This window comes from Peromyscus californicus, unplaced genomic scaffold, assembly GCF_007827085.1.
Source record: "Peromyscus californicus insignis strain IS unplaced genomic scaffold, ASM782708v3 Scaffold_8__1_contigs__length_139910024, whole genome shotgun sequence".
Lineage (NCBI taxonomy): Eukaryota > Metazoa > Chordata > Mammalia > Rodentia > Cricetidae > Peromyscus > Peromyscus californicus.
Window position 1 is genome coordinate 118,483,209 of NW_026294606.1, and position 15,609 is coordinate 118,498,817.

The 15,609-nt window shown below is 48.2% G+C and overlaps 1 protein-coding gene across 1 annotated transcript in view; it reads right to left on the reverse strand.

Annotated features, from left to right (window-relative positions):
• Positions 1-4,326: 4,326 nt before the first annotated feature.
• The window catches only part of Slc6a2 (solute carrier family 6 member 2), a 40,830-nt gene continuing 29,547 nt past the window's right edge, over positions 4,327-15,609 (reverse strand). Inside the window, exons 6-14 of the mRNA XM_052728018.1 lie at positions 15,397-15,500; positions 14,132-14,256; positions 12,507-12,619; positions 11,339-11,467; positions 10,776-10,875; positions 9,744-9,844; positions 9,174-9,341; positions 8,435-8,506; positions 4,327-7,911 (exon numbers count right to left, since the gene is read on the reverse strand). Coding sequence (XP_052583978.1) covers positions 7,888-7,911; positions 8,435-8,506; positions 9,174-9,341; positions 9,744-9,844; positions 10,776-10,875; positions 11,339-11,467; positions 12,507-12,619; positions 14,132-14,256; positions 15,397-15,500 — 936 coding nt within the window. The 3' untranslated portion in view covers positions 4,327-7,887. The remainder of the gene's footprint in view (positions 7,912-8,434; positions 8,507-9,173; positions 9,342-9,743; positions 9,845-10,775; positions 10,876-11,338; positions 11,468-12,506; positions 12,620-14,131; positions 14,257-15,396; positions 15,501-15,609) is intronic.

Consider the following 15,609-nt stretch of genomic DNA (forward strand, 5'->3'; position numbering starts at 1 on the left):
TGCTGGGTTTAAGTCTTGCTTTGTGGGCCCCATGTTGCTCTTTGGGGATGGAAATTCTTGCCCTGCCCCACTATTTTATGCTGGAACTATGAAATGTTCTTTTTGTAATTAAAAGCTGCAAGTTGCTTTGAGTCTCAGCAGAGAGTTTGGACTTGAAACTTTTTTCATTTATTTAGTGGTGTGTGTGTGTGTGTGTGTGTGTGTGTGTGTGTGTGTGTACATATGTGTGAAGGTTAGAGAACAACTTTCAGGAGTCAGTTCCCTCATCCCTCCATATCGGTTCTGGGGATCGAATTCAGACATCAGACTTGGTGTTGCACCCATAACCTAATGAGTCATCTCAACAGCCCAGAGCTGAGCTTTTTGAGAAGCGCTGGAATTGCTGAGATGACGAGAACTCTTGGAGATGGACTAAATTTATTTTGAATTACAATATGGTCATGAACCTTGCTAGGGGCAGAACGTTTGGTATGAAATGCCCAACAAAGGCTCATGTGTTGAAGACTTGTTCCCTAGATGGTGGCACTAATGAAGGGTGACTGGATCATCAGCATGCTAACCTTGCAAGCAGTCTTCTTATCTTCCTACTAATCAACTCCACTCAGCTCCAGGGCCCAGTGCTCACTCCTCATCAGCCTTCACAGAAGAGGAGGCACTGACCAAATCTTCATTTGACACCACGTCCTCTAGATTGGCTACTGGATGATTTGCGTTAAGAACAAACATATTGCTTGATAGAAAGGACACTAGGGAATAGCCTTGTACTCACTGGCACAGGAGTACAGGCACGAATATCAACAATTAATGAATGGGACCTCCTGAAACTGGAAAGGTTCTGTATGGTAAAGGACACCATTATTTAGACAAAGTGGCAGTCTACAGAATGGGATGTTTTTATCAACTACACATCTGATAGAAGGCTAGTATCCAAATACATAAAGGACTCAAAAAACTATATATCAAGAAAACAATTAACCCAACTTAAAAATGAGGTACAGATCTAAACAGAGACTTGTCAAAAGAGGAGACTTAAATGGCTGAGAAACAAATAAATGTTCAACATCCTTAGTCATCAGGGAAGTGCAAATCAAAACTAGTTTCAGATTCCTTTATGCTCACCAGAATGGCTAGGATCCATAACACAAGTGACAGCTCATGTTGGTGAGGATGTGGAGTAAGGGGAACACTTATCAGTTGCTGGAGGGAGTGCAAACGTGCATAGCCACTATGAAATCAATGTCGCAGTTCCTCAGGAAGATGGGAATCAATCCATCTCAAGATCCAGCTATGTCACTCCTGGGCATATACGCAACAAAGGACACTTCTTTCTACCACCAAGACACTTGCTCAGCCCTATTCACCACCGCTCTCTATTCTGGATAGATACAGGAAAGAACCTAGATGTCCTTCCACAGATGAATGGATAAAGAAAATGTGGTACATTTACGCAATGGAGTATTACTCAGTCATAAAAGAAAAAAAATGAAATCAAGAAATTCACGGGCAAGTGGATAGAACGAGAAAAAAAAAATCATCCTTAGTGAGGTGGTCCAGAACCAGAACCCCAACTGGCCATCTTTTGTCCCAAAATGAAGCTTCCAGCCCCAGGATTAGGTTACATCTAATTGAGATGTTAGCCAAAGGAGTCCCACAGGAACCCCCAAAATAATCCATGCTGTTGCTGAGACTCTAGGTTGCTTTCTCCAAGCTGATGGCAAGGCCCCATTGCTGACAGCAACACCTACACAACTCACTGAACATGGAGAAGACAAGCTGATCCCCACATAGAGACTTTACCCTTACTGGCTACTGTCTTTGGTAGAGGAAGGTACTCTGCACACTACCAAAGGAGAAACATAAACACCAAGTCTGCCACAAACCCTTGGGGAGCATTCCACTACTGTGTGAGTAACTAACCAATATCCAATTTGACTGAAGGCAAATCATTAGGGTACTCCATGAGATGGAACCCGTATCTGATAATGCTTGGGTAACCAAGAACCTGAGACTAGATAGCTCAAGGACCTAGGGTAAACCCAAATAATACTGTGATAGATAGATAGATAGATAGATAGATAGATAGATAGATAGATAGATAGATAGACAGAGATAGAGATATACAAAGATATAAAATATAGCAATAAAATGACTCCTAATGACATTCTGCTATTCTCATAGACCAATGCCTTGCTCAGCCATCATCAGAGAAGCTTCCTCCTGCAGCAGATGGAAACAAATACAGAGAGACCCACAGCCAAACATTATGCAGAAAGTGAGAGACCTTGACCCTGAAGGGGATGTCTCCAGCAAATTCCTCTTCTCAGGGTGCAGGGAACCCCACTAAAGAGGAAGCAGAAAGAGTGTATGAGCCATAGGACACCAAGAAAACAAGGCCATCTCAATCAACATGATCAAAGTATTGAATTCACAGAGACTAAGGCAGCATGCACTGTCTGTACCAGATGAAGTGCTAGAGTGGAAAGGAGAAGTGGACACATGCTCCTATCCCTAACCCAGAAGCAATCTACACTTGATAATCATTTGCAAATGAAAATTCGCTTTCCTCCAAAAGCATTTCACTGGAGATACTCTCAAGGGTAAGCTGCATGCCCAGCAGTAGATGGCCAACAGAAAACAAACTCAACAGCATAATTGGGGGCTCCTTGTCTCATGTCATGTCAGAGCTTTTCTTTTTATCTTAGTTTTATATTTTTTTTTCCTCTCTTTTTACCCTATAGGCCCTTTGGGTAATATATTACTGTTTCCAGGTTAGTGCTTTTATGGGATTCCTGAGTGTGCAAATCAGTGGGTCTCTGCCTCTGTGTCTGCTTCTTGTACCTTCTCTTGGTCTCTTTTCTTATGTTTTATTGTTTTGTCCTATCCCAATGTGTCAGTTTTTGTTCTATATTATCATATTTTATTTTATTATTATCCTGTAGAGGCAGAAAGGGGGTGGATCTGCATGGGAGGGGAGGTGGGGAGGAACTGGAAGGGTAGAGGGGGGGAAACCATAATCAGGATATGTTATGTGACAAAAATATCTATTTTCAATAAAAGATGGGAACAAACATATTGAGCTCACAATTTCCCCCAAACAAAGCCAGCATGAGCTGCAAGGGCTTGAGTGTGAATAGCACCCTCTGCCCAGAAAAGTCCACATCTGCACTAAATTGTGCATCCAGTTCAATCCAGCAGCGGTTCTGATTCATTTGAAACCCAGGCCTAGCAATGACAAACAAAACAAAATTAGACACCAGGCATGTTGTCTCATGGCATCCACTTTGTATTTAAACAAAAATGTGTGTCAGGCCAGGGGTGTAGCTCAGTGGGGGGGGGGGGGCGGGAGCATGTGCGCAGTGTGCTCTAGGACTTGGGTTTGATTCCAAGTACCAGGGAAGAACAGAGCGCAAAACAGAAGGAAAGGAACAAAAGCAGGGAGGAGAGGAGAGGAGAGGAGAGGAGAGGAGAGGAGAGGAGAGGAGAGGAGAGGAGAGGAGGGGAGAGGAGAGGAGGGAAGAGGAGAGGAGAGGAGAGGAGAGGAGAGGAGGGAAGAGGAGAGGAGAGGAGGGAAGAGGAGAGGAGAGGAGAGGAGGGAAGAGGAGAGGAGAGGAGAGGAGGGAAGAGGAGAGGAGAGGAGGGAAGAGGAGAGGAGAGGAGAGGAGAGGAGGGAAGAGCAGAGGAGGGGAGAGGAGAGGAGAGGAGAGGAGAGGAGAGGAGAGGAGGGAAGAGCAGAGGAGGGGAGAAGAGTTCAGAGAAGAGGAAGGGAGGGGAAAGAGTGGAGGGAAATGGAGAGGAAAGGAGAGGTAGAAGGGGAGGGGAGGGGGGAAGGGAGGGAAGAGGATGCAAGAGGAGAGGAGAGGGGAGGGGAGGGGACAGGAGGGAACAGGAGAGGAGGAGAGGAGGGAAGAGGAGAGGAGAGGAGGGAAGGAGGGAAGGGGAGGGAAGGGGAGAGGAGAAGAGAGGAGGGGAGGAGGGAAGAGGAGAGGAGAGGAGAGGAGGGAAGGAGGGAAGGGGAGAGGAGGGGAGGGGAGGGGAGAGGAGAGGAGAGGTGAGGAGAGGAGAGCCAATCTTTGAGCTAACACCACACACCCTTCTATCCCTGTCTCTTCCATGGGTTCTCAGAGCAACTCTCTGGATGAAAGGTGGGCTGCTGCGTCCAAAATCTCTACTAGTTGGTGACTCATCAGAGACAAAGTCACTTGCTTTCGTAACTCATAGCTTCACATGCATGGAACAGCACTCAGAACTCTACAGTCAGACAGACAGCACAGGCAATGTCCTTTATTATACTGTACACTGATTTTTTTTCCATGAAGAGAACAACTTTCAAAATAAATCCAAAGCAGACGCAGAAATTTGCATGATACTTGAACAGTCTGTGACATGAAGAAGATGGAAACAACCCTATTTACACAGAAGTAGAGACTGGGACGAGGACAGGCACCCCATGACTTCACATTCACCAGCCAGGGCCAAGCACACTGCCTGTGGGCAGAGCTGTGGGTCCCCAGACTTGCAAACACAGGCAGAGTGATGCCCTTCACCTTCTCAATACCACCCAAGTGTCAGATCGAGAGGGCTGGACTTGACTTCTTCTCAGAAACCAAGTCTTTCTGGCATCAACTGGAAAAAAATATCTGCATAAGAGGCGCTACTAGACATAAAGAAATACCAAGGCTCTGCCGGCCAGAAATCTCTGTTTCTAAGCCCAGTGGATGGTCAGTCATGGGGTGACATGCTTTCTCCATTGTAACCTCAGCACAAGGATGTTGTCATGCTTCATTGTGGTTTGTTTTTAATTGGATGCACCCTTCAATTGATTACCTGATCAACTTCCTGATTTTATAGACAAAACCCCCTTGAAACCCAAAGATGTGAAGCTCCTCTCTCAAGCCACAGCTAATCAGCTGCAGACCCACTGCTAATCAGTTCTAAATGCTGTGCTGCTTCCACCACACCAAACACCCACTCTGATCACTTTAGATCTGATTGCTGTAGTTTTCCAAAGAAATAAACAAACATATGAACTGAGCTTAATGGGTTGGAAATGATTTCTTTGGTAAGAACATGTCAGTCTTACATTACCAGATCTTGAAAATCTAGACTGGCTCCCACCTGGGCAGGAATACCCTCTGAGAATTAAGGCAGTTTAGGGACCTTTGTTGAGCAGGATATCTGGGGTGAGTTGGTACCCCGCATCCCCTCTGTCTCACCTGAATCTAGAATGAAGACTGACAAAAGCTAGATACCACCAATGTTCTTAAACAAACATCTCGCAGCTCATAGAAAATAATTCTCTAAAAATACAATAAAATATCGAAAGTGTCAAGTGTCATATACAGTACTCAGGAGCACACTGGTCCTGGGTGAACCCCACTATTTAAAAAAAAGCCACAAAGAAATCAAGCATTACGTGTGATAAAGCATTAGCCCCCATCTGGTAAGAGTGGGTAGGAAGGTGGATGCACTGACCTCCTAGCACCTTCGAGGGGCTTTCTGGGTGCCACACCCTTCCTCCCCCATCAGAGCACCTGGACTTGGAGCCAAGAACCCCTTGTCCCGGTCTCAAGAGCCAACTCTGCCACAAAACAGCACCTTTGCTTTAGTTTGGGGGTCTTTCAGCTAGCACCACGTCTCAGCTTCACCCCAGGGACAACATCTGCAGGCAGAGGGACCACACAGATGGCAATGAGAAAATGGTGGGCCAGTGCTGACCTAGGCACCCCGGCTTTCTGAGTGTGTGTGCTTGTGACAGCTGGGGCATTTGCTTCTCAGGACCCACTGTTCAAAGGGTGACGAATGTCACTGAAGAAAAGGACCTCTCAGGGAGCCAGTGGGATGAGATGAGTAACATTCCTCTGCTCTTCTCCCAACACGCTGTCCTTCTGTAAGAAATACTGCTTTCCTCTTAAGTGGGACTTCGTGTACTCTGCGTTTGGTGACAGCCCTGGGTGGGGTGAGCAGAGAGTTGCCTGGGGCTCTGAAATGTGAAGACAGGATGGGAATGGAAGGTCCACCCTGATCCCTCAGAGGCTGAGATCTTGAGCAAGACTGTCTTCTCACAGGGAGATGGGAAGATGGGAGATAGGAAGCAGTTTTCCTTTCCTGTGGGGCAGTGGGCAGGCAGTATGGGTAAAAGGGTTTTGTTTAAATAATGATAAAGTATCTTTAAAGGTAACAAGAAAAAGGAATTGCTATTCATCAGAGGTGTTGTCTGCCAACAGGGCTCTGACTTGCACCTATAATTCACTGGTGTGAGAGAGCCTCACCATCCCCAGCACCCCAAGACATTGGCCACTGGGGGATGCCTTGAGCTGAGCCAGCCTTCTTACATGGAAGAATCAAAAGTCCCTGGATTACCTCTAAGGAATGACTCAAGGACCCTGATTCAGCAGGGAAATCTGGGGGTCTTCAGAGTAAAACACCTCCCCATCCCCAGTTGGCATCGCCTGGCCCCTTCTTGCATCCTCTTGGGGACATCCCAGTTTCTCTGTGCGCCTCCTACACGACCCCAATGAACTCAGGGGCTTTTTTTTTTTCCTTTTCATCACCAAAAAAAGCCTGTAGAGTGGAAGTTCACTATCACAGTGACAACCTATGATTCTAGATTTCAAATAAGGGCATAAGAGACTCAAACCATAAACATGAATCCCTGGAAGACGCCATCGATTTTTCAAGTCATCCTTTCCCATCATGAACCAAAACTAACCACCAGAGGGCACTAGGTAAACCTAGAAATTTCCTGACCCCACCAACTTGTTCCCTCCAGTCAGAAAAACCTCCCTGGGCATGAGGGGCTGTGCTGTGATGTGGTAGGGCCCATCATGCCCTCCAAGGTGCCAAATCTAGTCAGTATGAAGCAGGCCATTTTCAGAGCCAAGATATCCCACTACTCAGGACCCCTCCCTATCTGCTGGGTTCCTGGGTCAGGGAGGCTTAGGAAGTGTCTGTGGACCATAAAGAACCATGGCAGCCTACCAGGCTACCCTCTCTCAGGTGCCCACCTGGCCCCATGGGACAGAGATCTCTGTTATGGGCTCACATTTCTGACTTCACAGGGGCCCTGCCTCAATCCCTAGGAAGGTGTCAGGAACCATCCATATATCGAACAGAACATGACAAAGATGTGGCCTTGGCAGGGGTGATTCATCCAGCTGTCTCTACCATCTTTCTGGAATATCTGACTTTGTGGCACTTCCTCACTGGTGGTCTAGCTACGTTCTCCCCCTAACATCATGGTTTGGGACTATCCAAACACCAGAAGCTAGAGTAATGTTCTAGAACATCCCAAACCCAATCTCAGATTAACTAGAAAACTAAGTCAGGGGGTTTCTTCTCAAAACCCCTAAAACATCGACACTTTAGCTGCAAATAAACCCCAGCTCCCACACAGAGGCTCAGACACCAGAGTGGTGACTGGGTGGAAATAGAGGGGTAACATTGGCTCCCACACAGACCCCATCAGGCTTTGGCTGGGCTTTTGATCTCTAACCAAATGTCAATCTTCTCTCGGCCTCGATGAATCAAAGGTTTCTTCTGTGATTTGAAGTACAAGCACATTCGGGAAAGGGTTCTACCCGAGCCATGAACCTCAGCTCAGGTGTGCACTGAGATTGTCCTCACGCCAGAGTTCCAGAAGCCATGTCCCATTCCCTCCTTCCATCTTCTTCCTCGAGGCTGACTGGTTCTCCACACTCGCTGCCTCCAGGCCCAATGAACAGAAGGTGAACAAAACCAGAGTCATGGAATCATTAGTAACTGGGAAAACGAGAGGGATGGGAAAGGTTCTTCCAGGATAGGAATCCCAGGGCAGTGTCCACTTGGGGGTGAAGAGGATGCCCTTGGCCCGGATGTTGACCCGTGGGTTCCTCCTCCTCGGGGCCAGGTTCAGATAGCCAACCAGTGCCGCAACTGTGATGAAAAATAGAGTAATTGAAGACAGAGTCAGTGGGGATTTGGAGGACCAGGGGCCAGCTGGTTGGGGCAGCAAGAAGCAAAGCAAACAGCCTCCTTCCCAGCACAGACCTCAGAGCACAATCCTTAAATGGTGCTGAGGCTGGATGCAAAGGAACCACCCAAAAGAGGGAGCTCAGCAGGCACCACCCTCACTCCTGGAGCCAGCAACTCATTACTAATGCCCTGCAGCTATCTATGCCTTCAAGATTCTAAAATGCTCAGCTTAGTTTGGTGACACAGATGTGACAGCTCAGGGGCAGAATAAAACTAGGAACATTTTAGCACTCAGCATCCCGGGACTAGGAAGGAAACAGCATCAGCATCAGGAGGCTGACTGGGCACCCATCACCTTAGTCCCTAATCTGAAGCTGGTCACCACCCAGATTTTCCCAGCTGTGATCCTGCTAGGGCACCCCACAGAGAACAGCCAGAACCCACCCTGTCCTGCCCCACACCCCAAAGTCAGCTCTGCATCTACCTGGAACTGTCTCACGTCTCTCTGGGCCACCAGGTGGTGCTCATTCTCCGGCGTGATGCCGTAGGCTACTCTCTGTGAAGAAGGAAAGGAGAGAGTCTCACTGGCCCAGACCTCAGATGTGTCCAAGCAGTTCAGATGTGAGGTCTTTGCCTTACAAAGTAAGGACACTTGGAAAGACTACCACCACTGGTTTGTATGGCAAAATAAAAGTCAAGATGTAACTTCAGGATAAAAGGCACCTGTGCTGTGTGTGTGTGTGTGTGTGTGTGTGTGTGTGTGTGTGTGTGTGTGTGTGTGTGTATGATGCATATATGTAAAGGGAAAGGAATCATGTCAGAAACCTACAGGTTAGGCTGATCATATTATGATTAGAAAAATGGTAGTGGGCTCAGACAAGGAGAGATGGGATATCTGGGGACATAACACACCTTAAAAGGGGACAGGCATGGCTGAGCTTTGCCTTCTCCTATGAGCAGTAGAAACAGCCATGGTACTGATGGGCAGTATGCAGGAAGCATCTCCCATGGGCCAGGTTCTTTACTTAGCACCCAAGTGTTCTTCCCTTCCAAGGTACACAGTATTATTCTCAGGTTACAGATGTGGAAACTGAGGCTCAGGATGGGTCATCACTTGGTAAATGAGGTGGGTATGCTGACCCTAAGTATTCTCTTATCTCTCTCTCACCCCAATAAGAATGCCACCTCCCCCCTTACCCCACAGTAGCCATCCCAGAGCTCACCTCCCAAAGGGAACCCCGTATGCTGAAGAACTTGTAGATGACATAGGCAGGTACCAGGGTCATGGATGAGAGGGCAATGCCCCACCCGACCCAGTTGGCCCAGGGAGGATAGACGTAGTCATCATAGGTGAGCGGCTTGAAGTTGATGATACTGACCACCACGACAAACTGGAGGAAAGGGTGGGGGCAGGGAGGAAAGATGGAGTCGGGGTGGAGAAACAGCGAAAAGAGAGAGGAGGGAAGGGGGAAGAGAATGGCCGAGATAGAAACAAAATGAGATGACCACAGGAGGAAGGGAGAAAGAAAAGAAGAGGTGTTCAAGAGGTAAGTGATGGCAAAGACGGTGGGGGAGGAAGGAACACACGTGACTTTGTAGCCAGCACAGCAGCACAGGGGCGGGGGTGGGGAGGAACCTGGCTGGACACTCACTAAGGTAGATTATCCCCCACCCCTGCTAAGGATCCCGCCTGCACTGGACGACCAGGCTTCTAGATTCCAGCACCTCCTCCCCTAGGGAACAAATACGCCCACCACCACCCCACCGTGGTACCCCAGCCACACCCTACCCACCAGGAGGAAGGCAGGGCTGACGAACTTCCAACACAGTCTCCAGTACAGGCCTGGCTTGAAGCCCATCATCTGCTGGATGTCATTGCTGAACCTGTCCACACCTGTGAGCACATAGGGCAAGGCTGTCACAGAGAGCCTGCAGACGCAGGACCGGGGTCTCCCCTGATGCCATTCCATGAGGTCCTGGCAGAGTGCAGGGTTGGTGGCAAGAGACTGACACCCCGGAATGCGGGAGACCCGGCAGGCACCTGGCTAATGGCGAAGAAGGGAGAGGACAAACTCTGGGACCGTCACCTTTCATGTGCCACTCTGATTATCTTAAAAGGGGGAATTCCGCCAGAGCTTAGAGAAGGGAGGACTTGACCCAGACTGAGGAGCCAGGTCTCGGCCCCAGCCTGGCTCTTTCCTCTTGCTTAGTCTTTCTGTGAAAACAGCTGTCTATCCATACGTGCACACACATGGACACCCTCCCCCAACCATAATTTGAAAGAGACCATCAGACTGCAACCTTGTCCACAGAGAGTAAGAACAAGATTAACCTTTACTCTCACATAAAGGGGAAATGTACAATGATAACACATGTGACAGTTTGTTGCTCAGCTCAGCTCCAGAATGATACAGGATATTTGTTTAAGTTTGAATTTCAGACCCATAATGAAAAAAAATCGGCATCAGGAGAGTCTATGTAGTATTTGGGTCATGCTGATCTAAAAATATGTGTTCATCGTTCATCTGAAGTTCGAGTTCAGCAGCATCCTGTTTTGTTTGTTCAGTCTGACAATTGCACTGTCAGGTTTGGTGGCTGGGGGTCTGCAGCTCGCTAAGGGTTCTCTTTCAGCTGTTGGCATCGGGTGTCTTTTAGGTCTCTGCAGCCCCAGTGAGCTGAGGATTGGAGAGACTTAACACCTGTTAAATGGGCTGCTCACTTCTGGAGATCCAGGTGGCTGTCCTGGATAAAAAGCTCTTTCCCCTCTCCAGGTAAAACAGACTCCACGAGCTCTGGGGACCAAGGCTTATGACAGCCTCACTCACCATAAAACCAGGAAACTCCGATCGCTTCCATAAGCACCGCAAACAGAATGGAGGTGCCTGCTGCAAAGGTGTCTAGCAGAGTCAGTACGTAAATTCCTCCCTGGGGCACAGAGAGAAAGGGCTTGAGCCAACCTTGGCTATAAACAGTCACCGACTATCCTACCTATCCTACAAACCCGACCTATCCCCATTCGCACAAGCTTAGAGCCCTGTTCACAAGCGTGGGTGGCAGGGTTGTACAGCTGAATGTGTCTGCATTCTAACCAAGGGCTCTAGGAGCCACTGGCTGAAAGAGTTACACTTGATAAACATCACGATAAGTTTCCAAAGGACTTCTGCAGGCCCTAAGTCAATCGGCAGTAAGTAACAGTGCTTGGAAATCATCAGCCCCAGAGGTAGCATGAGGCAACAGTGATCTCCTCTGAGTATGAGAACATAGGGTTCAGGATAGTAGAACCCCTGTGCTCAGCCTCATCCAACCCAGCCCAGCACCAAGGCTGAGAATGTCTAGATTTTGAAGCACAGTCCTAGAAAGCCCCAGATTGCCCCATGGCCAGCCTCACCTTGGTTATGCAAAACATGGCCAGAAGGAAGGTACTTATGGTGACACCAAATGTGAAGAGTTTCCGGTGCCGCTTCAGGACCTGGAAGTCGTCAGCCAGTCCAGTGATGACTGCTTCCATGCCTCCCATCTGTAGAGAACCAGGAGGGAGGGCAGGAATGAAGGGCTCCCTATAGTTTAGTATCAGCCTCAGTTACATCAGGTCTTCAGAAATTGGCAGGCCCCACCTTCCTCCCAAGCGCTTTCCCCCCTTTTTCTGTCCCAATCTCAACCAAGCTCAAGCTATATGGGATGGGGAAGAGTTAACTCTTGCCTGCCTCTGCAACAGGTCCCTGACCCCTGGCTCACTCAGCCTGAGTGGGTACTGATGGGAAATAGAGAGCGAAGGGATATATTGCCCAGATGACATATCTACATACAAATAGGACCTTCTGGAAACATCAGCTAATGGACTTCTCCGGAGTGGGAACTTCATACCATAGCATATGACAAGGGTTCCTTACTGCCTTTCTAATCACCAAAGTGGTCACTTTAAGTACAGACTCTGTCGTGGCAGACAATAGTCACACATGTCCCTTGCTCCTCTCCACTGCCCTTGGCAGACATTGTTAATCAACCTCAGTACTCTACCCTAGGGTCTGGAATCAACCTCAGAACCCTTTGCAACAACTGCTCTGGCAGATCCACCAAGTAAAAAGCAAACAGTGAGATCTGCTGGCCAGCCCCTCCCTAAGGTATTTAGGGTGGAAACACACATTGAAAAGATGTCAGGAACTTAACTTTGCACATAACTGAATAATAATAAAAAACCAGGGATCTAGTAACCTAACAGGGTCCAAAATGTTTGGGTTGGTTGTCAGTAATAAAACATAATGAAACGGGAAAGTGCTGGGTCACAGGACATTCTATTCACATCCTGTGGAGAGAATTCTGGCTCCCCATCCACAAAAGCAGAGTGTTGGGCTGGCTTGTCTGAGGTCCAGTACAATTTGGAGTTCCTGTAGGTTCCTGGCTTTGACCTAGGCTATCATTTTGAAGGACGACTCACTTCATTGTCTAGATTAAAATAAGGCCCTTGGAAACAGACCCCAGACAGCAGCAGCCCTGCAGGCTGAGTACTGGTATGGATTACAGTGGTGGAGAAGGGTGTTCTGGGAGACATCACTCACTGAGCTGTCCAGACCCAGAGCCAGGAGCATCAAGAAGAACAGGACAGCCCAGAACGTGGATCCCGACAGAGTGGAGATGGCTTCTGGATACAGGATAAACACAAGGCCAGCTCCTGTAAGAAATATTAGGGCCTGATCAATGGTTGGGATGTTCAATGGGGACTGCACAGGGCAGGGGAGCTCCAGCCCAGCCTCAGGACCCTTGATCAGTTATGTGTGGGCAGCACAGACTCAGGATCTGGGCATGAGAGATGGAGCCACAGTACAGCTGTGCTATTGTCCAGATCTGTAATGTCCCCCAAGCAGCCCTGTGTCCAAGTCCTGATCCCCATTTGGTGCAGTTTCAAAGTGATGGGAACTTCAAGACACAAAGTCCCATGTAGCCTTCCATTTGTTGAGGATGCGCCCTTGTAGGAGATATTGGGACCCAAGCTCCTCTTCCCTCTATCCCTTTTATACCTTGGCCATTGGGTGAACAGGTTGTTCCACCATGTGGGCCCAACATAGGCCCCAAAGCAAGAGTGCCAAACAGTCATTGACTAAAACCTCCAAAACTGTGAGTCAAGTAACCCCGTCCTCTTCGTAGCCAACTGTCTCAGGGACCTTGTTAACAGTGACACAAAGCAGATGAACAACCAGGCAGAGAGAGCGGCACGTGGCCTGAACAGCTACAAGCCACATGTGGTAAACCCGCTCTCTACTCTGTGGGAATCTACTCTGATTCCCAGAAACTCATGACCCTCCAAGTCCATTAAAGGCTGCCCTTTCCTGGGTCTCAACTTCCCTGCAGCCTTAAGAACACAGAAGGCCATGGAGAAGGACAGAGGTTCCAGAGTCAGGCTGACTGGGGCCAAATGCTAACATCACTGATCACTAGCTCATGCATAGCTTAAATCCCAAATCATTCATCTTTAGAGAGAATCTACTGAGCCTTGCCTTGCAGCTTTGTGAGAAGTGGGGATATGCTGCTATGTTTGGAACATAGTTTGTCCCCCCTGAAATTCATGCTCAGGCTTGCTCCCCAGTATAGCAATGTGAAGAGGTTGAGGAGCTTAAAGATGTAACTAGATGTTAGTGAGAGTAACCCCATTTTTAGGAGTCCTTACTCCCTAAGAGTTGTGAGCTCTCATGGAGAAGCTGTTCTACAAGCATGACTCTTTTGACACACAGGCATTTCTACTTCTCTATAGTAAGATAAATAGCGTATGACCTACACCAGAAGCCTACTGGACAACCGATCTCCATGCTCTGGGCTTCCAGAGAGGTAAGCTAACTAAACATCTTTTGTGTATAAATCACCCAGTATGAGCACCTAATGCTACCTCCTGCAGACCCAGAGCTGTGAGGACTTCAGAACTGGAATAGATTTGGTACTAATTATTAGTTAATTAGCATAAAGGCTGGTGCAAAATGAGCAGCCCAAAATGTGTTCCTCTTAGGCCCCTAGAGGAATGTTTTTGTTATCTAGTTAGGGCCCATAGTTGCCAGGAATATTCAATGATGTCCCTAGGAGAAAATCCAACAGTTGGAAGTCCAAAAACCTCCACAGCCAGCCGTCACGGTCCTCCAACCATGGAGGCACTATGAAGCCAGCTCAGTCTTTCTTCCTTCAGCTGGTGACCTACCTTCAGTGGCAACATCCTCAATCTTGACCTTATGCTCATGGGCCATGTAACCAAGGATGGAGAAGATGGCAAACCCAGAAATAAAGCTGGTAACACAGTTGATGGTACTGGTCAGCAGGGCATCCCTGGGAGAGAGAGAGAGAGAGTCTGCTAGTGACAATTCAAATCCACCTCGCTCCACTCACACTCTGCTCACAAACCACTGGCCGTCTATGGAATCTTCAGTCTCATCCAGTCTCAAAGGCCACCCCTCCTTTCCATTTCCCTGCTGTCACATGGACCCCAGGGCCTCACCACCACTGGGTTAGGACCTGCTGGGGCAGTGTGTCAGCAAAGAGCTAACCAAAGGCTTGGAGATACGAGTTCCTCTCTCCTTCAGTAAACTCGATGGCTTTCTATGTCTCCTAGCTCCCTGTGTTGTCATTTCAGAGCGTTGCTAAGATGATCCACCCTTCCTTCTTGGCTTACTCCTCATGACTTCTAGTGTACACTCTTGGAACAAACAAAGCAAAGCAACTCGCTGATCCACTGACACGCCGCCTCCCCGTCTTTGTCCACGCCACTCCTTAGCACACATGCCATCTGTTCCACACCTGCCTACCATAACCTCAACTGTCCTCCCAGGCTTGCTCATCAAGTTCACTTTCAGGCTCTTAGTGGAAGTACCCTACTAAGTAGATGACCATCCCATTTCCTGACTTCCCTAAAACCTCTCCTGGTGGCACATCCATCCTGTTCTTTCTTGAATCAAAGACAGTGATCCTGCCTTGATTGTTAAACGGAGTGAGAGAGGTAAGCCTAAATCTGCCCCAGCTCTGAAGTCCTCATAGTATAGGGTCTACAGGAAATAGCATCAGGTGCTCGCTGATCCAAACTGGAGATGATCTCCTCTGTGTCCCATCTGCCCAGAAGACTTATTTCTGATCCAACCAGCCCTCACCAACCTGTTCATTCTGACCCTGCCTCACAGAGTATCTGATGGAGAGAACCAGGCAGCTCCATCCTCTCTGGAAGCCATGCCACATTCCTCTGTCCCAGTAATCCTTCCCCATAGGCTCCTATGACTGGTGACCTCAACTTTCCCAAGAGATATCTTCCAGTGAAATATGCTCCTTGGGCCCCATAGACCACATTGGGATTCCCAGAATGATCAGGATGATCCACAGAAGACAGGCGGCTTCTTGTCCAGATAAAGCCCTCTCTCCATTCCTGTAAGGACCAACCCCAGGATCCAAAGTATTGGCAAGCTCTACTAGGGTGCTTACCTGTAACAGTTGTTGTCAAATTTATTGTAACTGGCAAATGCAATCAAGACTCCAAATCCAGCCCCCAGGGAAAAAAATATCTGAGTTGCAGCATCAATCCATACCTGAAAACAGTGAACAAAAGTCATCACCATCTCTACTTCCTACAGAGCTGCACTGCCTCCCTGAGAGTGCCATAGACCAGAAAACGTGGTCTGAAGCAGATGTAGGCAG